The sequence below is a fragment of the Xiphophorus maculatus genome, chromosome 18 (assembly GCF_002775205.1).
Source record: "Xiphophorus maculatus strain JP 163 A chromosome 18, X_maculatus-5.0-male, whole genome shotgun sequence".
Lineage (NCBI taxonomy): Eukaryota > Metazoa > Chordata > Actinopteri > Cyprinodontiformes > Poeciliidae > Xiphophorus > Xiphophorus maculatus.
The window spans coordinates 1,758,217-1,779,534 of NC_036460.1; the positions used below are offsets into that span (position 1 = coordinate 1,758,217).

General features: G+C 40.5%; 1 protein-coding gene across 3 annotated transcripts; it reads right to left on the reverse strand.

Moving 5' to 3' along the window:
• Nucleotides 1-8,987: 8,987 nt before the first annotated feature.
• On the reverse strand, nt 8,988-21,143 carry LOC102216940 (segment polarity protein dishevelled homolog DVL-3). 3 transcript variants are annotated; one of them, XM_023351454.1, is made up of 15 exons: nt 20,759-21,142; nt 19,771-19,840; nt 18,845-18,978; nt 18,681-18,763; nt 18,465-18,609; nt 16,209-16,305; nt 15,728-15,797; nt 14,190-14,329; nt 14,012-14,088; nt 13,819-13,886; nt 13,650-13,733; nt 13,443-13,577; nt 12,530-12,697; nt 11,634-11,819; nt 8,988-10,695 (listed from the first exon to the last, which is right to left on the reverse strand). In XM_023351454.1, exons 1-15 carry the CDS (start codon nt 20,920-20,922, stop codon nt 10,403-10,405), a joined length of 1,914 nt encoding a protein of 637 aa, XP_023207222.1. In that variant the 5' UTR covers nt 20,923-21,142; the 3' UTR covers nt 8,988-10,402. The 3 variants fall into 3 exon arrangements, with proteins under 3 accessions (XP_023207222.1, XP_023207223.1, XP_023207221.1); XM_023351455.1 differs by having other exon boundaries at nt 13,650-13,730; nt 20,759-21,141; XM_023351453.1 differs by having other exon boundaries at nt 13,443-13,730; nt 20,759-21,143.
• Nucleotides 21,144-21,318: the final 175 nt, after the last annotated feature.

The window sequence follows — 21,318 nt, forward strand, 5'->3', positions numbered from 1 at the left end:
GTAAGATGTCGGCGGCAGAAGCGGCGCGTCAGCTGATGGAGACCGGTGTTATGCCCAAAAATGCATGCCTGCCGAGAATTGCATCCCCTGTCGCGGGAGCGCGCATCTTTCTAAACTCTCGCATTTTAATGAGGAAACGGACTGAAATATGACCGAAGACGAAACTTTTAAAGATATTCGTAACAATATCACGTTTCTTAAACATGTCAGCCTTAAAACGATGGGTTTTATATCGCAGATTAATTGAAATAAATACGGTTTTTACACATTTATTGAGACAAATGAGTCGAACGTTTTTCAGTCCGTGTCTGAAGAAAATGCTCTCCGCATTTGGTTTGAAATTTCCCGATTTTTCTTTTAACATCATATTAGCTTAAAGTATTACAAAACAGAGGCCCATTATGTAGAACATTTTATATCATGCTTAACTGTCTAGCATATTAATGTAGAGGGGATGCATTTTAATGACTGAGCCTGCCAATATTTGTATCCCCTGTCTATTGTTGATATGAAACGTAAAGCAGTTGCACAGAGAATAAGTGTCATTACGTAGAAAAGGTGAAGTCCCTCTTAACTCTTTATTTTTTCAAGTTAGCAGAGGGATGCATTTTCTGGCATAGCAAATTATTACCTTGCCAATATATGTAGGCCTTATATATTTTCCACAAATATAATTCTACTGATACAAAATGTATACCAGCAGTTCATAAAACAAGTGTGATTGTATAGAAAAAGTAATTTCACTCTTGACTCTTTATTTCTCCATGTAAGCAGGGGATGCATGTACAGCAAAGCCTATTATTAGCCTGCCAAAATATGCATGGCCTCTCCATGTTCTTCAAATATTATCCTATCGATATAAAACCCATACCAGTAATTCATAGAACATCTCTGATTATGTAGAAAAGGTGAAATCCCTCTTTAATTCTTTATTTATCCAAGTTAGCAGGGGATGCATTTTTTGGCAATATGGATGTCGAGCCTGCCAAAATATGCATGCCCTATCTATTTTTCTCAAATTTTATCCTATTGCTATGAAACTTATACCAGCAGTTCATACAACTACTCTGATTATGTAGAAAAAGTTATTTCACTATAAACTCTTTATTTATCCAAGTTAGCAGGGGATGCATTTTTTGGCAATATGGATGTCGAGCCTGCCAAAATATGCATGCCCTATCTATTTTTCTCAAATATAATCCTATTGATATGAAACTTATACCAGTAGCTCATAGAACATGTGTGATTATGTAGAAAAAGTTATTCCACTTTTAACACTTTATTTCTCCATTTTAGAAGGGGATGCATTTTACAGCAAAGCCTATTATTAGCCTGCCAAAATATGCATGCCCTACCTATTTTCCTCAAATGTTATCCTATTGCTATGAAATTCATACCAGCTGTTCATACAACTACTCTGATTATGTAGAAAAAGTTATTTCACTCTAAACTCTTTATTTATCCAAGTTAGCAGGGGATGCATTTTTTGGCAATATGGATGTCGAGCCTGCCAAAATATGCATGCCCTACCTATTTTCCTCAAATGTTATCCTATTGCTATGAAATTCATACCAGCTGTTCATACAACTACTCTGATTATGTAGAAAAAGTTATTTCACTCTAAACTCTTTATTTATCCAAGTTAGCAGGGGATGCATTTTTTGGCAATATGGATGTCGAGCCTGCCAAAATATGCATGCCCTACCTATTTTCCTCAAATGTTATCCTATTGCTATGAAATTCATACCAGCTGTTCATACAACTACTCTGATTATGTAGAAAAAGTTATTTCACTCTAAACTCTTTATTTATCCAAGTTAGCAGGGGATGCATTTTTTGGCAATATGGATGTCGAGCCTGCCAAAATATGCATGCCCTACCTATTTTCCTCAAATTTTATCCTATTGATTTAAAACTTATATCAGCAGTTCATAGAACAAGTGTGATTTTGTAGAAAAAGTTATTTCACTGTAAACTCTTTATTTCTCCATTTTAGCAGGGGATGCATTTTACGGCAGAGCCTATTATTAGCCTGCCAAAATATGCATGCCCCCTCTATTTTTCTCAAATATAATCCTATTGATATGAAACTTATACCAGCAGTTCATAGAACAAGTGTGATTATGTAGAAAAAGTTATTCCACTCTTAACTCTTTATTTCTCCATTTTAGAAGGGGATGCATTTTACGGCAGAGCCTATTATTAGCCTGCCAAAATATGCATGCCCCCTCTATTTTTCTCAAATATAATCCTACTGATATGAAACGTATACCAGTAGGTCATAGAACATGTGTGATTATGTAGAAAAAGCTATTTCACTCTAAACTCTTTATTTCTCCATTTTAGCAGGGGATGCATTTTACGGCAGAGCCTATTATTAGCCTGCCAAAATATGCATGTCCCCTCTATTTTTCCTCAAATGTTATCCTATTGATATGAAACTCATACCAGTAGCTAAGAGGATAAGTGTAATTATGTAGAAAAGGTAAAATCCCTCTTGACTCTTTATTTTTTCAAGCTAGGAGGGGGATGCATTTCTTGGCAATATCGAATTTGAGCCTGCCGATATTTGCATGCCATACCTATTTTCCCCAAATATCATCCTATTGATATAAAACTCATACCAGCAGTTAAGGGAACAAATGTGATTATGTAGAAAATGTTATTTCTTTATTATCGCTATTGCAAGGATACTGAAGGAAATAAATCTGACAATGCATCTTTGCTAAATGTAAAGCATGCACAAACCATTCTTATTTTGGTTTAACATAAAAATTAAATCACTTTGTTTTCATTAATTTCAACAAAAGAATATTCATAACAAAAGGTTTCCTTAACTCACTTGGAGAGTCCCAAAAAGATGTGAAGAGGTGCTTGGAAGTAACAAGGTGAGAAAAACAAGAACAATTATTGTTTATTATAATAAAAAATGTCATAATTGGATAACTAGAATGTTAATTTAACATTTTATCCTCTCAACAAGGACATTTATGAGAAGCAAAGGGATGAAAGTGTCAATGTGGAAATGTGAAACAGTATAACATGCCATCCAGGAAGGTGTGGTTTCATGTGGTGTGTTTGCCCTTAAAGTAAGTGCTGTTTAAATATATATATATATATATATGTATATATACATGGATGCACATGGTCCTCCAGAATGGTTCGGTAGTCCTTGGCAGTGACGCGCCCATCTAGCACAAGTATGGAGCCAAGGGAATGCCATGATATGGCAGCCCAAACCATCACTGAGCCACCCCCATGCTTCACTCTGGGCATGCAACAGTCTGGGTGGTACGCTTCTTTGGGGCTTCTCCACACTGTAACTCTCCCGGATGTGGGGAAAACAGTAAAGGTGGACTCATCAGAGAACAATACATGTTTCATATTGTCCACAGCCCAAAATTTGCGTTTCTCGCACCATTGAAACCGACGTTTGGCATTGGCACGAGTGACCAAAGGTTTGGCTATAGCAGCCCGGCCGTGTATATTGACCCTGTGGTGCTCCCGACGGACAGTTTTGGTGGAAACAGGGGAGTTGAGGTGCACATTTAATTCTGCCGTGATTTGGGCAGCCGTGGTTTTATGTTTTTATATACAGTATATATATATATATATATATATATATATATATACAGTACAGACCAAAAGTTTGGACACAACTGTGTGTCCAAACTTTTGGTCTGTACTGTATATACTTGACTATGATTACTTATATTTCTTATGTAATGTAGAACATTGCCTGTTTACAAATCAATTTATATAACCTTTATGTGTACTGTTCTGTCTCTTTCCACATACATGTATATCTATCTATGTCTGAAGATAGATAGAATTATATATCAATATATTGGTATACATGCTTGTTTACGTTTTTGATGTTGTGAAAAAAAGATTAATATGAAAGTGGTTTTCTAATAATCACATTGCCATTAATCTAATGCTATTTTGTAGGAGTAGAACTTTTAAGATGATGAACAGCTTTGGCTTAACAACTTAAACTGTGCATTTCTGCCTGAAATATAATGTAGTTTATGAATTATATTGCTTTATTACATGGTTGATTTATTTTAATGACAATGGAAAGAGTCTGAAATAAGTATAGCAAAAATGTCTAATTATTCATAAATGTCATGACCTCTATATGACAATCTAATACTTTGACAAATATTTTGTCTTTGTAATGAGTCCGCTGTTACTCTTCTTTCTTTTTTCAAAAAAATATATTTGCCTTTACGGTTTGCAGAGTGCATACTGGAAAACAAGGACCAGAACTTTCCATCAACAGCAGAAGCTGTTAATACCATGCGACTCAACATTTCTTCCACACTTCTCTCAGAATCAGGTGTCTTTTGACATGTTTTTTATTCAGTTCCTATGTGGGTGGGATACTATGTTGTGTGTAAAATCATGCACGCACAAAAAAATTGTGTTAGGTCAGCTATTTTATCTAATTAGAAATATTAAAATATTGAACTTTGCAGATGTGTGAAGTACAATCAGGTCAGTGTTTATGTCAAATTCAATTAGTGAAGAACATTTCAATACACCTGGCCTTGATCTCTAATAAATAAATTACACATAACACAGCCCAATAACTGTTGAGGCAAAAAACATAATCAACAAACTTAAAATTGTTCTAGGATACAATTACGTACACTTTTCTTGAGTAGCTTTAATGTAACTTAATAAACAAAAAGGACTTGCAGTTTGTGAAAGTACAAAACTGGAATGAGATGTATTATGTGAACCATTATATTCATTACTGTGTTTTCATAAAATTAACATTTACAAAATGACAAATTTCACAAGATGTACACACATATATATGTAGACATATTAAAATTTTCTGAATGCCATTTTTATACCTTCAGTGGCTTAAGTTGGAGAAAATTATAAAAAAGTAAACACTAAGTGATGCTTTCTTTTACCATAAATCCCAGAAATACCTTAAATACATGTGTGTTTCAATTCATAAATAGACAGACAATATGCCAATATGATGTACAGTTTCTATTACTTGTATTTGTTTATGAGACCAGACATTATCAAAAAGGGATGATTAGACAACTGAGATCTACACAGAGGATTATTGTTCCACTTTCAAAAGAACACTAACAAATGGAATTATTTAAAAGAAAAAAAAAAAACGCAAAAAATACCATTAAGATTGTTTTATAACATTGATTTAAAGATGCGGTTTGTTTTTCTGTAGAGTCAGTGGAGACTCTACAGACTCTGCAGACACTGTGACAGTGAGGACACAGAAGATCACATGTGGGTAAGACAACAATGTAATGCAGTGAAAAATCAATTCAAGCAAACCATATACCATCCTTAAAATAGTTGCAAAGTATGTAGATATACAAAAATAAATCATAATAAAATAAATAAACACCCAAGGCAGGTAAGTGGGAAGTAGCTTAAGTTTTTTTTTTTTTTAAGTACAGTCGTAAAACATTAAACACAGTTGCTTGTGGTCCTAGAATTTTTTTATCTCCATACATGTCAGGAACATGCTGTCATCTCCTCAAATAAAGTTCTACCAATCATATATTGATAATTAAGAAGAAGCTTTATGTTGACAAAACCCAAAATCACCTTCAGTAAACAGATAAGGAGCTAAAAGAAAACATTCTTTATGTTGTTATTTGACCATTTTGTATTATTTATTTACAGATCACATGTGACAGATGCAACTGGTGGTACCACCAAGGCTGCATTAAGGTCCCACAAACCGAAACAGACTACTGCTGTGCAATGTGTTTATAGATTTTATGTTTGTACCAATCTAAATCTTTAATGACTGCAGTTCAGTGGATTTTCAGTTTAAACATGTGACATAATTTTTGTTGACTTAATTGGTTTTCCAAAGATTTTTGTTATGAATATTCTTTTGTTGAAATTAATGAAAACAAAGTGATTTAACTTTTATGTTAAACCAAAATAAGAATGGTTTGTGCATGCTTTACATTTAGCAAAGATGCATTGTCAGATTTATTTCCTTCAGTATCCTTGCAATAGCGATAATAAAGAAATAACATTTTCTACATAATCACATTTGTTCCCTTAACTGCTGGTATGAGTTTTATATCAATAGGATGATATTTGGGGAAAATAGGTATGGCATGCAAATATCGGCAGGCTCAAATTCGATATTGCCAAAAAATGCATCCCCCTCCTAGCTTGAAAAAATAAAGAGTCAAGAGGGATTTTACCTTTTCTACATAATTACACTTATCCTCTTAGCTACTGGTATGAGTTTCATATCAATAGGATTACATTTGAGGAAAAATAGAGGGGACATGCATATTTTGGCAGGCTAATAATAGGCTCTGCCGTAAAATGCATCCCCTGCTAAAATGGAGAAATAAAGAGTTTAGAGTGAAATAGCTTTTTCTACATAATCACACATGTTCTATGACCTACTGGTATACGTTTCATATCAGTAGGATAATATTTGAGAAAAATAGAGGGGGCATGCATATTTTGGCAGGCTAATAATAGGCTCTGCCAAAAAATGCATCCCCTGCTAACTTGGATAAATAAAGAGTTTAGAGTGAAATAGCTTTTTCTACATAATCACACATGTTCTATGAACTACTGGTATAAGTTTCATATCAATAGGATTATATTTGAGAAAAATAGAGGGGGCATGCATATTTTGGCAGGCTAATAATAGGCTTTGCCGTAAAATGCATCCCCTGCTAAAATGGAGAAATAAAGAGTTTAGAGTGAAATAGCTTTTTCTACAAAATCACACTTGTTCTATGAACTGCTGATATAAGTTTTAAATCAATAGGATAAAATTTGAGGAAAATAGGTAGGGCATGCATATTTTGGCAGGCTCGACATCCATATTGCCAAAAAATGCATCCCCTGCTAACTTGGATAAATAAAGAGTTTAGAGTGAAATAACTTTTTCTACATAATCAGAGTAGTTGTATGAACAGCTGGTATGAATTTTATAGCAATAGGATAACATTTGAGGAAAATAGGTAGGGCATGCATATTTTGGCAGGCTCGACATCCATATTGCCAAAAAATGCATCCCCTGCTAACTTGGATAAATAAAGAGTTTAGAGTGAAATAACTTTTTCTACATAATCAGAGTAGTTGTATGAACAGCTGGTATGAATTTCATAGCAATAGGATAACATTTGAGGAAAATAGGTAGGGCATGCATATTTTGGCAGGCTCGACATCCATATTGCCAAAAAATGCATCCCCTTCTAAAATGGAGAAATAAAGTGTTAAAAGTGGAATAACTTTTTCTACATAATCACACATGTTCTATGAGCTACTGGTATAAGTTTCATATCAATAGGATTATATTTGAGAAAAATAGATAGGGCATGCATATTTTGGCAGGCTCGACATCCATATTGCCAAAAAATGCATCCCCTGCTAACTTGGATAAATAAAGAGTTTAGAGTGAAATAACTTTTTCTACATAATCAGAGTAGTTGTATGAACTGCTGGTATAAGTTTCATAGCAATAGGATAAAATTTGAGAAAAATAGATAGGGCATGCATATTTTGGCAGGCTCGACATCCATATTGCCAAAAAATGCATCCCCTCCTAACTTGGATAAATAAAGAATTAAAGAGGGATTTCACCTTTTCTACATAATCAGAGATGTTCTATGAATTACTGGTATGGGTTTTATATCGATAGGATAATATTTGAAGAACATGGAGAGGCCATGCATATTTTGGCAGGCTAATAATAGGCTTTGCTGTACATGCATCCCCTGCTTACATGGAGAAATAAAGAGTCAAGAGTGAAATTACTTTTTCTATACAATCACACTTGTTTTATGAACTGCTGGTATACATTTTGTATCAGTAGAATTATATTTGTGGAAAATATATAAGGCCTACATATATTGGCAAGGAAATAATTTGCTATGCCAGAAAATGCATCCCTCTGCTAACTTGAAAAAATGAAGAGTTAAGAGGGACTTCACCTTTTCTACGTAATGACACTTATTCTCTGTGCAACTGCTTTACGTTTCATATCAACAATAGACAGGGGATACAAATATTGGCAGGCTCAGTCATTAAAATGCATCCCCTCTACATTAATATGCTAGACAGTTAAGCATGATACAAAATGTTCTACATAATGGGCCTCTGTTTTGTAATACTTTAAGCTAATATGATGTTAAAAGAAAAATCGGGAAATTTCAAACCAAATGCGCAGAGCATTTTCTTCAGACACGGACTGAAAAACGTTCGACTCATTTGTCTCAATAAATGTGTAAAAACCGTATTTATTTCAATTAATCTGCGATATAAAACCCATCGTTTTAAGGCTGACATGTTTAAGAAACGTGATATTGTTACGAATATCTTTAAAAGTTTCGTCTTCGGTCCGTTTCCTCATTAAAATGCGAGTGTTTAGAAAGATGCGCGCTCCCGCGACAGGGGATGCAATTCTCGGCAGGCATGCATTTTTGGGCATAACACCTGTTGCGTCCCATTCAGAGCACCGCCCTGCGGCGCTCCACGGTATGGGAAGCAAACAGGACCAAAATTACGTGTAAAACAATTATGTAAGCTAGAAATATTTCAAAAAATAATTTAAATGAATAATAAGGGGGTAGCATGTAATATGTCTCGTATACTGTACGCTAGAGGATGTTTTTCGTAACAAAAGGAGTAAAAAAAAACCTAGACATTGTATTGATATTATTTGTTCCCATTAAGCACATTTCAATTCTAAGTTCCACATTCATATTGTAATCAGTCAGTAGCTGCATTTCCATTACAAATATGTGCAAAATGTTGTTTTACATTAGCTATTCTGCTAATGTAAAACACACACACACACACACACACACGCATAATTGGGGTGTTTCCATTAAATAACAGACACAATTAATCTGTGTCTGTTACTTCACATATGAAACTTTCACTTTTCTAGTCTCAACAAGGGTGAAACCACTGACTTTTAAAGATCTGAGGAAATCACAGTCATACACAGATTTCTATGAAAGCTAAGTGAACTTTATTCCAAATCTATTTCATCATTTAAGGTTTTACTATCTGGTTGTGTACATATAACACAGTGAACACATTTTATACAACTGTTTTCACTAAACAGATCACGGTCTTTGTTCTTCACAAAACCCAAATGTCTAAGAGCCTTCAGTCTGTGATTTGGTACCATATTTAACCTTTATGTAAAATAATTTTCATTGACCCGTTTCATTGGTTTTGGAATGTAGAGGAAAAGCTACAGCTCTGCTTCTCTGGCGTTTTAGTCATGAGGAGACGAGAACAAGGACTCATAAATAATCCACACGTCGCTTTCTGCAGTAAATGTTTGGAACAAACAGTTCATAAATAAACATGTTAAATAAATAATGAATAAATAGAAACAATAATGAGCTCAGTTACAGGCAGCGTGACAGCAGGTGATTTACAAACAGGAACGTCAGGAATAATTTACAACCATCCCAGGATGCAGGAGAGACTCTGCTGAGTCAGAACGTCTTTCAGAGAGAAAAGCAGTACATGCTTTGATTTGGTTAGTTCAGAGTCCAGGTCCGAGTCAGATCCATGTAAATCTGGTTTAGTCCTGAGTCGGGTTTAGTTCTCGGGTTTAGTTCTCGGTCGGGTTTAGTTCTCAGGTTTAGTTCTCAGGTTTGGTTCTCGGTCGGGTTTAGTTCTCAGGTTTAGTTCTCGGTCGGGTTTAGTTCTCAGGTTTAGTTCTCAGGTTTGGTTCTCGGCCGGGTTTAGTTCTCAGGTTTGGTTCTCGGTCGGGTTTAGTTCTCAGGTTTAGTTCTCGGTCGGGTTTAGTTCTCAGGTTTAGTTCTCAGGTTTGGTTCTCGGTCGGGTTTAGTTCTCAGGTTTGGTTCTCGGTCGGGTTTAGTTCTCAGGTTTGGTTCTCGGTCGGGTTTAGTTCTCAGGTTTAGTTCTCGGTCGGGTTTAGTTCTCAGGTTTAGTTCTCAGGTTTAGTTCTCAGGTTTGGTTCTCAGGTTTGGTTCTCGGTCGGGTTTAGTTCTCAGGTTTGGTTCTCGGTCGGGTTTAGTTCTCAGGTTTAGTTCTCAGGTTTAGTTCTCAGGTTTAGTTCTCAGGTTTGGTTCTCGGTCGGGTTTAGTTCTCAGGTTTGGTTCTCGGTCGGGTTTAGTTCTCAGGTTTAGTTCTCAGGTTTAGTTCTCAGGTTTGGTTCTCAGGTTTGGTTCTCGGTCGGGTTCAGGATGGTCCTGTCTAGTTTCAGGTTTTACCAGAGCCTGGTCTTGTTCTGGTCTGATCCAGGCCTTCATCAGGTCCAGGTCTTCACAGTGACTCTATGTGCCTCAATCTTTTTCAGTTTGTTTCAGCTTTAGTTAAAAAAAGTCACATTTTAATCGTGTCTCCAGGTCACCTGCCAGGATATGACATCATCGTCACCGGATCACATGACATCTACAAAGAGGTCGCTGGGGTTTCCCATGGCCAGGCGGAAGGACTGTCGAGAAATTTCCGGTTGGATCGATGAAAAGTCGCGGTGCTGACCTCGAGACGGTGTTGGCATGTCTTTGTCGCCATGGGAACCGGAGAAGGAGGTGGGCGGTTCCTGAGCGCTGCCATCACTCAGACAGTCGGCCATCTTGTGCTGAGCGTTCGCTTCCTGGTTGGAAGATTCCTGCTGCGTTCCTCCTTTTCCCTCCTGATCATCGCTGAAGTCCGATTGGCTACTGCGACTTCCTGCAGGACCAATGAACACATGATGTCCTCGTTTCAAACAGAACCCGAGAGGCGATGCCGAGGTTTCATCAGGGTCTTCCAGCAAAACATTAACACAAAACGCAGTGTTGATATCAGCCTTTAGTTTCTGTGGCGTAGGAAGAACGTCCTGGAATTTCTTTCTCAGACTGTTTGTGAATCCTTTAACATACGAGATGCAACAGCAAAAGTAACGTCCAATACCCATACTGTGGGTTCCATTACACAGGGAGTGCTAAAATCTCAGACATGACGGAACCTGATCTTCAACTCAATCTGCTTTTATTCCTCAAATGTAGTCACTTGTTTTCAATAGTCAAGGACAGACGGCAAGATAGCAACTGATGAGACACGGTGTAGCGGCAAGGCGGGGAACCCAGGCAATTAGTCTCCGGTTCAATTCCCAAACATAAAACCATTGCTTCCGCGTTGTCTGCCTGACTACTGTGAATCAAGGCCCCCAGTGCTACAAAACATTTTTAATACAGGGTCGCAAAAACAACTATTCGCTAATAGTGGAGCTAATTTTTTGTTTAGCGCTTTAGCATTTTTTGCTAAATTTTAAGATTTTAGAACAATTCGCTTCCCCTGAACACATTTATCCAGATGAATTCTAAAGCGCTTTGTAAACTTTCAGTTCAGTAAAGTTTGACATCTGTGTTGAAAGTTTGGTTATTGTCTGTTCAGAATTCTTCAAGTAATTAGCTTCAAGCTTTTATTTTGAAATCTGTTTACGCAGCAGTTAGCTTCCTCTCTTCATGTTCTCGTCACTGATTCTAGAGTACAACAAATGAACGACTGAGAAATACAGAAACATACAACAATTACTTAAATAATCAAGCAGCAGTGTTAGCTAAACAAATACATACAGGATCCACATACTGACATAAACCTTATGAAAAACAAGAAACGTCCTGTACCTTCGCTGTGATGACTCCTGCCTCCTCCTGCCCCACAGGCCGGCAGCTGCTGCAGCGGGTGGGGCGAGCTGTAGGGGTGAGGGACGGGGTACTGGTAGGGGAAGGCTGGGGGGTCGCAGTCAGTTCCTCCTCCTACTTCGCGAGAGGATCCGTCTTCGTGGTCGAGCAGAGACATGGCAGCCAGATCTGAAAGGAGCAGCATCAGCAAAACAGCAAAATATATGCTGTTAGAAACTCTGGTTTTTATTCTCTTATCATCAGACTACAGTAGAGTCCAGACCTTTTGAATTAAAATGTATAAATTTCTAACAATGAACCTCTGAAAGTGACATTAATTACATAAAACAGTTTAACATGATCTGCTGGCTTTGTCTTCTGTGTCGCCATCTTGTGGTCATTGACGGTACTGCAGGTGAATGTTCAGGACTGCACCAAAGCAGCTAGAGTTTTACCATCCATCCATCCATCCATCCATCCATCCACCCATCCATCCATCCACCCATCCACCCATCCATCCATCCACCCATCCATCCATCCACCCATCCACCCATCCATCCATCCACCCATCCATCCATCCATCCATCCATCCATCCATCCATCCACCCATCCACCCATCCATCCATCCATCCATCCATCCACCCATCCACCCATCCATCCATCCATCCATCCATCCACAAAGACTACAGTTTTAGAGCAACTGAAACAACTTATCTTTCTATTAACACATTTAATTGAAGTTTCCCTTTTATTTTTAAAGAGGACCTCAGTTGAGGACAAAACGCCACAGACTCCAGGTGATCTCAGAACACTGAATATTTAAAGGTCTTCTTACTTCAAAGAGTAATAACTATAGTTATAGTCTCTAGTGTGGACAGCTCTGTGGCCCCAGCTCCTACCTCCACACAGGTCTCCGAACACGTAGTAGCACTGCTCTGAGAAGGTGACCTTGTTGACGGTGTGTCGGATGAATCCGGCTTTCAGCAGGTTTCCGGCGTATTTACGAGCTTCGCGCCGGTCGGTAAAACCTTCTATGTTACGGTGGAGCCAGTCCACCACGTCCGAACCTGGACAGATAGAAGACAAGCTGCAGATAAAGATATCTGTCTCCTTCCACAGTCCTGATTGGAATCGTTACCCCAGAACTACAGAAGATTATTTCATGTTGGTTAAACAGAATGTTTTTATTGGTGAGAATCTCAGGTGCTTCACCACCTGATAGTTTGGTAAACGCAGCTCGAGGGGGACGAAAATAACATTTGCTTCATTTTCAGCTGCTGTGGTTCTCATTCTCTTTGCTCCAAGCCAAACCAACAAAACCGTTTGAGCAACCTGTTCCCCTCCTGGCCTGTGGGGGCGCTGCACCAAGAACCACTGAAGGAAACAACACAAAAACCTCTGAAAAGACACTGAGTGCAACTTCCTTCTTCACCAAATGGAAACAAAAATGAAGTGGCATCAGATTTTGTCTTTTGTCGTTGGAAAAAGACACGAGCCATTTCTCATGCTACCGCTAGGCTAGCAAATTTGGTTGTATTTACCCAGAATGCCCTGAGCTTAAGTCCAATTTCTGCTTTTGGAGCGGTCTCCGGTCTGCTTGGGGTTCACGTCTGTTTTCTAATTCACTTCAACCAAACCAAAACTTAGGTTTGTAGATGGACCAGATTTCACTCTTTTGGTCCACATAAAAATTCGATTCACATCTTCCCAAATGAACTAGAGTTTGATAAAAGCGGATTAATCAGGACTGGTGTGAATGAGACATTCCTCAGGCTCTCAGATCCAGATCTACGCAGTAGTACATCTTCTCACCAATGAAAGCGTTGGGGATGGTGATCTTCAGCCACATCCTGTCTCGAACCTCCAGCCCTGACTCTGGATTGGCCATCGCCTTGACGACCACTGTCATGTCACTGTGGATGTTGAGGTGGTTTTCTTCATGCACGCCTGGAGAACAGCAGGAAGTTAAAATGAGATGGGAGGTTAACAACAGAAGAGAGGTGCAGAGTTGAGACGTACTGTAGTGTGGGGGGAGTTTCCCGGTCATGGCGGCCGTGTGGGACACCCAGGCAGCCGGGTCGATGGGGCGGACCGGTTCACCTGCTCGGTTTTACAGGACAGACCGTTTTAACAAGTTGGATTACATTCAACAGTATCAAACCAAACCAACACATCCTGCCTGACTCACTTCTGGGCAGCGTGAAGCAACTTCGTGGGTTTGGATCCCAACACTTTGCCACAGTTAATGTCACCGAACTAAAAGGAAAGAGAGAAACAGCTCAGCTTGAGTCTCAAAGGGTGTGTCTGGATGAAAAGTCGTCCTCAGCTGCAGAACAGAGGAGGACAGACTGTAATGGTCAGTGGTTTTAATTAAGCCTCACCCCGGCTGGTGGACGATCTCTCTCAGAACCCGGACTGCGTCGTCATTACTCATGTTCTCAAAGTTGATATCGTTCACCTGAGTGAACAGAATCACAGAGAGAATCACCAGAGCACCAAAGGCTTCAGCATCATTACCAAGCCTAGATGGTCCAAACTAGAACCTGGTGTCGGCCCTACCTGCAGCAGCATGTCTCCAGGCTCTATGCGGCCATCTGCTGCAACTGCTCCTCCCTTCATGATGGAGCCGATGTAAATCCCTCCGTCTCCTCTGTCGTTACTCTGACCAACGATGCTGATGCCCAGGAAGTTATACCTCTCTGAGAAACAGGCGGCGTTAGTCTGACCATCGTCAGGTCTGACCACACAGGACAGTCAAACCTCACTGGCATCGTACTCAGGATGGAAACATCTCACAAACATCTGTGGGTCTTTGATTGATGAAATAAAGATCTCCTTCTGAAGAACTTAAACTTCTGTTCAACCCAACAACACAGCAACCGGGCAGAACCAGAACTCTGAACTGGGTTTTTAAATGATCTCATCAGGTCACGGTCCGGTGTGAATCAGTATCTACCGACCCAGTTAGGTCTGGGTCTTGTTGGGTTCAGAGGACCTGAAGAGAACCAATCAAATTGTAAACCAACCACCATGTTTGAACAGAACCTGATCCGTTCTACTGCCAAAGCTGCTGAGGACCAGTTTTACTCTACTGGATCTGATTCTCACCGTTCTGAACCTGGTTCAGATTCTATTGTACCTGATCCAGACAGTATTTAGTCTGTTTGGAACCTTTTTGGATCTGATTTATGGATTTATGGACATCATCTGGTCTGTCATAGACCTGGTCCAGTAAGGTTTAGGGATTGTTCTGAACTCTGATACGATCCATCTACCTACGAACCTGATTCAGAACCCCAACTGGACCTGATCTGTGTTGGTCAGATAGCTGACCCATTCTAGACTGGAGTGGACCAGATTCAGTCCAAGAGAACCTCTGGACCAATTTTGGACTGTAGTGGACCTAATTTAGGACATTTTGGTCTAAACTGTTTGAGTTTAGACTCAAACAGAACATGAGGAGCAGTTTTCAAATTCAATAAACCTAATTTAAGTTGTTTTTTTTTTATCTGGTCTAACATGAAAGGAACTTCTGGAGCAGTTTTGAATTGGACTAAATGTAATTTGGGCTGTTTTGGATCTAGACTAGCCTCAAGGGAAACTGACATCTTTCTACTTTAAAAAACTAATTTATGTTGTTTTGGAGCGAGCTGAGACTCAAAGAGACCACACTGAGCAGTTTTAGACTGTAACAGACCTAATTTAAGGTGTCTGGGACCTAGTTTAGATTCAAGGAACCTCTGAAAAAGATTTGGACAGCAGCTGGTCTAATTTAGGATGTTTGGACCAAAGGGAATCTCTGGAACAGTTTTGGACTAAGATGGAGCTAATTTTGGATGTTTTGGACCTGATTCAGACCCAAAAAACATGTGGAGCAGTTGTAGATGATGATGCACCCAAACTAGACATTTGTGACCTTTTCATGGGTTTTACTGATGAGATTCAGGCTGACAGGATCTGTTCTGGACTCTCTTTGCCTTTATCTAGACCGTTTAGGCCTGTTCTGGTCTCTGTCGGACTTGACCCTGACAGCAATAGACCTAACCAAGGTTCTATGTGTCCTGGTCCAATCCGTTGCTGACCCATTCTGTACTCACCCATGTTGAGGGTTACAGTGATGATGTTGAGCGACATGGTGGAGTCAGTGACGCTGCTGAAAGACGCCGACTGACGGACAGACAGATAGAGGCAGGCAGAGAGGGAGACAGGTGGACAGAGAGACAGGACAGGAAGATGAGGGACACGTCAGTGACAGGAAGTCCAGACGGAAACAGCCGCCCTGCACCAGGCGTCATAAAGACACACTTACACAGGTAACCAGGACCTCACAGTGTGGTGTGCGTGTGTGTGTGTGTGTGTGTGTGTGCGCGCGTTTGTTTCTAATACCTTATGAGGACCATTTTCCTGCTCTTTGTGGGGACCGAAGCCTGGTCCCCATAAGGGGAAACGCTGTTTTGGGGTCAGGGGTCAGATTGAGTGTGTGTGTGTGTGTGTGTGTGTGTGTGTGTGTGTGTGTGTGTGTGTGTGTGTGTGTGTGTGTGTGTGTGTGTGTGTGTGTGTGTGTGTGTGTGTGGTTACCTTTTCCATCCGTGGAGTTTTTGGTTTTCGGTGGCGGCGCCGCTGTCGCCTGATGAGTCTCGGCGAGGAGCTGCTCTGGCCTGTTGATTGGCTGAACCTGGTGTGACATCACAGACAGAATCTGATTGGTCAAAAAAGCACAAATCTAAAAACGCAACATGGATTTTAAAGAAATATAAAATCAGGAAATCCTAATTAAAACATGTATTTGAAGCAGACGGTAAAATTAATAAAATTTTATGAATAAAAGTAAAAGCTTTTTAAAAGGATAAATGGACAAATCTATAAATACAGTCGAGCCCCAATAACTCACTGGTTTTTCTATCCATGGAAAATAATTAGTTGAAAATTTGCTCATTTTTCTCCCCAGTATTCAGAGATTTAACAAAAAGTTGCTATAATGTAATAAAAATACATTTTTAACTTGAAAAGATCACGCCAATATATAAAATAATGAAAAGTTTTAACTATTAAACTGGAATAGCATGAATAAAAAAATCTAAATATCAATTTTTTTTTAAAATTAGGTTTTAAAAAATAAATTTTTAATTTGGAAAACATATTTCAGACCTACTTACCTGTCAGAAATGAATCACTTATAATAAAAAATCAACACATTTCCAACAGAGAGAGGAAAATCTGACTTTACAAATAATGAGATAAAAGACAGCAAAACTCCAAACCTGTTGAAAAATTACAAAAAGATTTAAAATGTTTGGGTAAAGATTGTAAATCTGGCAGCAGGTGGAGTCCATCACTGATGGAAATCAGAGTCTTAAATGAGAAAATTGATCAGGAACACATTATTTCTGCTCTCAGATCAGCTGGGATGGCTTTATCTGCAGCACAATACAAAAGACAGCGCTGGTCACATGACACGCAGCAGCCAATCAAAGCCCAGGGCGTGAACAGGTTTACTGGGGCAGAAAAAATGACCTGCAGGCAGGTGAATGTGTGTCAGAGACACAGGCCAATCACAGCGAGAGTTGCTGCTGAGGTCACTGGGCCACATGACACAACCTTTAAAGGAGCAGTACACGTTTTTACACGCCACAGAACCAGAACGACAGTTTGGGTTCTCCCAGGAGTTCTGATTTCAGCAGGTTTACAAGCCTGATGCTGCTGCAGCAAATGCACCGCGATGCATTCAGGGACACGCCCATAACTGGAAATGCTCCAGACTGACAAACAGCAGTACACTGCTGTGAAAAAGTATTAGCTTGTTTTTTATCAAACTTTGTTTCAGATCATCAAATAAAACAGTAAACAAAACAATTTGTTGATGATTTAAAAAATAAAAAACATTCAAAAAGTGTCAAAGTAAACAAAACACAGCGTTTGAAGTAGCCTAGTCAAACCACCCATCCATCCATTTTCTGTTCACCCTTTGTGAACAGAAAAGGGTGAACAGACCTTGTGAACAGAACAGAGGCAGGGTTGCTGCTGCCTCTGCAGCTACATTCCAGGCGAGAGGCGGGGTCACCCTGGACAGGTCGCCCGGCAACACAGAGACATACAGGACAAACAACCATTCACACAGAGTTAACCTGACAGTCATGTTTTTGGACTGTGGGAGGAAGCCGGAGTACCCAGAGAGAACCCACGCATGCAGAGGGAGAACATGCAAACTCCTTGCAGAAAGACCCCGGCCAGGAATCGAACCCAGGACCTTCTTGCTGCAAGGCAACAGTGCTACCAACTGCGCCACTGTGCAGCTGGCCTAGTCAAACCCTGGGTCTAAATATGATTTATAAAGTCACTTTAAAAACTCCTCAGATTGTCTTTTATGGAGCTCAACATTTTTTCTGAAACAACAAAAGAACCTTTGAAATCTGCCAGAGTGCAAATACTTTTTTCCAGCTAAGTTTGTTCTGTTGGCGCTGCTCCTCCTGCCAACACCCCCAACCAATTAAAATGTTGAGATCAAAGTCAGAATTCTCATAAAAAAATCAAAATTGAGAAAAAAAAATAGAAATTCTGAGAAAAAAGTTTAAATTCTTTTTTTTATTTTTGGCATTAACCCTCTTCCGTACACCCTACTGCATAAGTGACAGATGAGACATATTACAATACAAAAACTATGTAATTTCCACCTTGAACCGTCTGAAATGTGCTACACAGATAAACTTGATTGATTTTCTAGCTTTAGAGCGCCGCCCATTTCAATGCCACCCTGGGTAACCGCCCCAGCCTGGTTCTAAGTTCTGCTGGTCAGCAGGTGGACTCAGAACCGGATCAGAACTGTTTGGGTCTGACCTTCCTCCAGAGTCTTCCTCAGACGAGCAAAAGCTGGTCGTCTCTAACTCGCTGCTCTGCTGATTGGACGAGCTGTCGCCGCCGCCGGCTGGCCCCGCCCCCTTGTGGTCGGCCGCCTGGTGGGCGTGTCCGTTCAGGTGGCCTCCTGTATGAAGACGGCAGCCAATCAGAGACAGCTGGAAGAATTCGGTTTGATTCAGTTGAAGATTTTACCACCTCTCCGCCGCTGCTTCTCTGAAGATGGAGCGGGCGATTTGACCTCTGACCCCTGCAGGTCATCGTGGCAGACGGCCGCAGCGCTGAAGCGGACAAATACATCACATCCTGTCAGTGCGCGGTTGCGTCAGCACGACTGGAGCTCAATCCGTGTAGGAACTCACTGGAAGGACGGCGGTCTGGAGTCGCCGATGCCGCCGGTCCTCTCGATGGGGGGCGGAGCCAAGCTGGAGGGCGTGGCCACAGAGGGAGTGTCCGACCCCCTGAAGTCCGGAGGACAGGCGTCTGAAGACACCACCTGCAGAGAAGAAGACAGGATCTTAGAGACACCGGGACAGTCCAGGTGTCTCATCAGGTCCAAATGAGACAGTCATGAAAAAATACGGACATATACAGACTTAGATATTAATAAAATGTAATTATAATGTGTAATTTTCTGAATTTTATTCAATTTTAAGTTTAGACAGTACAGTCATCCTGACTGTCGAAGTGATGTGGACGCCATGGTGAGATCTACAGAGAAGCCGTCAGGACAAAGACTGGAGCAACTTCTGGTCTGGTAAAAGGTTTAAAGATTTCAGGAGAATCTGGAATCAACCGTTTCAACGTGCGGACAAACCTACGAGTGTCTGACCTTCCAAACGACCTCCAACATGTCCAGGTCTGGCTAAAACCACACAGCAAGATGCTAGCAGCCTCCAAAACCAGCGCTGGTTAGCAGCTGGACACACTGATGCTAATCTGCTAACAACAGAGCTAATTTAGTGATTAGCACTTTTACTTTAGCAAATTTACTTGGCTGTTTTGTAAACTTTCAGTTGAATAAAGTTCAAAATCTGTGTTGAACTTTTGGTTATATTCATGCTCTTATTTTGAAATCTGTTTACGCAGCAGTTCCATTTCCTCTGCCAGCATTCTCCACCTGTGATGCGGTGCAGGTGTTAGTGGATAAAATGTTTATGATTAGCTTAGCTAACTTTTCAATTAGCAATGCCCTCTACTGGTGAGATTCAGAGAACTGGACGTTCAACAGACGTCCTGATGTTTTCATGACTGATCGTCCATCTGAGAGGTTCTGAGCGGTTCTGACCCAACAGACGACCCGTCCGTTGACACAAGGCAGCCGAGCTTCATCGTCACTGATCTCTTCTTTCACCACCCTGAAACACACCATCACCATCATCATCATTAGTGTGATCATCATCATCATCGCTACCAGCATCATGTCATAACTTGAGGTGTAGCAAGATATCAAGATATGAAAACATCCTGAATATATCTGTCATCTCGTCTGATTAAGTTGTAGTAAAATACGCCAGAACTACGTTAAGGGTGCTAAGCACTTTAGCAATTTGATGACTTTGAAAATATTCAGTGTAGTCCGCTTTAATTCAATTCGCTTGGGGAGGTGTGAATGCACAACCGAACCAAAGGAGCTAACTCTGGTTGGGTTTGAAAGCAGGCATTCTGGGTAAAATCAAACCAGGGGGGCAACAAGCTGCTCAAAGGTTTGGTTGGTTTGACTCAGTTTGGTTCCTGATCGAACCGAGTCATCGGACTATCAGGTGGGAAAACAGCAGCAAATCATTTTTACAGACAAGGAATCAGACATTCGTCCTTTTTTTAATCTGTTTTGTAAATTTGATCTTTGAAAGTAATAATTCTCGTCTCGTTCTTGTTCAGTTTTTTAAAAAATTGCTACGCCTTGAGTCATAAGATCCTCCTCCTCCTCATCCTCCTCCTCCTCATCATCATCATCATCATCATCATGAGCTCAGCAGTCATCCTCTCATCAGAGGGAATATTAAAGCTTTTGTTTTCATCACAGTTACATAATCACAGCTGCATGAGGAGGATTATATAAACAATCAGCTCATAAACAAACAAACAAACAAACAAAGCCTCCCTACTGATTCATACATGTGTTTATCAGCTCCTTCTCTTGTTATCATGGTTATTGATCACCGATCATGTGACTGAATCGCCTCCCCCCGCTGGAACACGTGACCTTTGATGCTCAATAAACCCATCTGGATCTGTGTCATCTTCCTGATGGAGGCGTCAGTCACGTGACTCACCCGAAGTCATCATCCACGGACTTGAAGAAGAATTTGGCGTGAGGTCTGTTCAGCACCTGCTTGAAGTCGGCCAGGGTGACGCGCTGCGCGGGCACGCCGATCCGGATCAGGTAGGGGGTCTCCTGGTCCTCCAGGTGGTAGATGACCCGGGTCTCCTCCGCCATGCTGGCCCCGAGGAGCCCCGCACGCGCTTCGAAGGGGATGCTGAGACACACCTGCGCGCGCCGCGTGAAGCTCCGGAGGTCTGGTCACGTGACGCCTCACCTGTGCGCTCCCCCGCCCCCACCTCCAGGAGCTGAGCTGGTCCCAGGCCGGTTCCGGTCCAGATGTGTCGGTCCAGCTGCAGAGGGGCTCCGATGATGCTTTCCTCCTGATAGTCAACACTGCACGCGTTAAAACACGCAACGTCCGGTGATGGACTTCAAAATAAAAGCCGCCCAGGTGAAGCGAAGCCTAAAGAACCCAAATAAAATAATTTTGTTGAAATTGTTCTATTGGAATTGGGAAAATTTGAATGGGTTTACTTATTACAAATAAATTTCTTGCTGTTTATGTTTAAT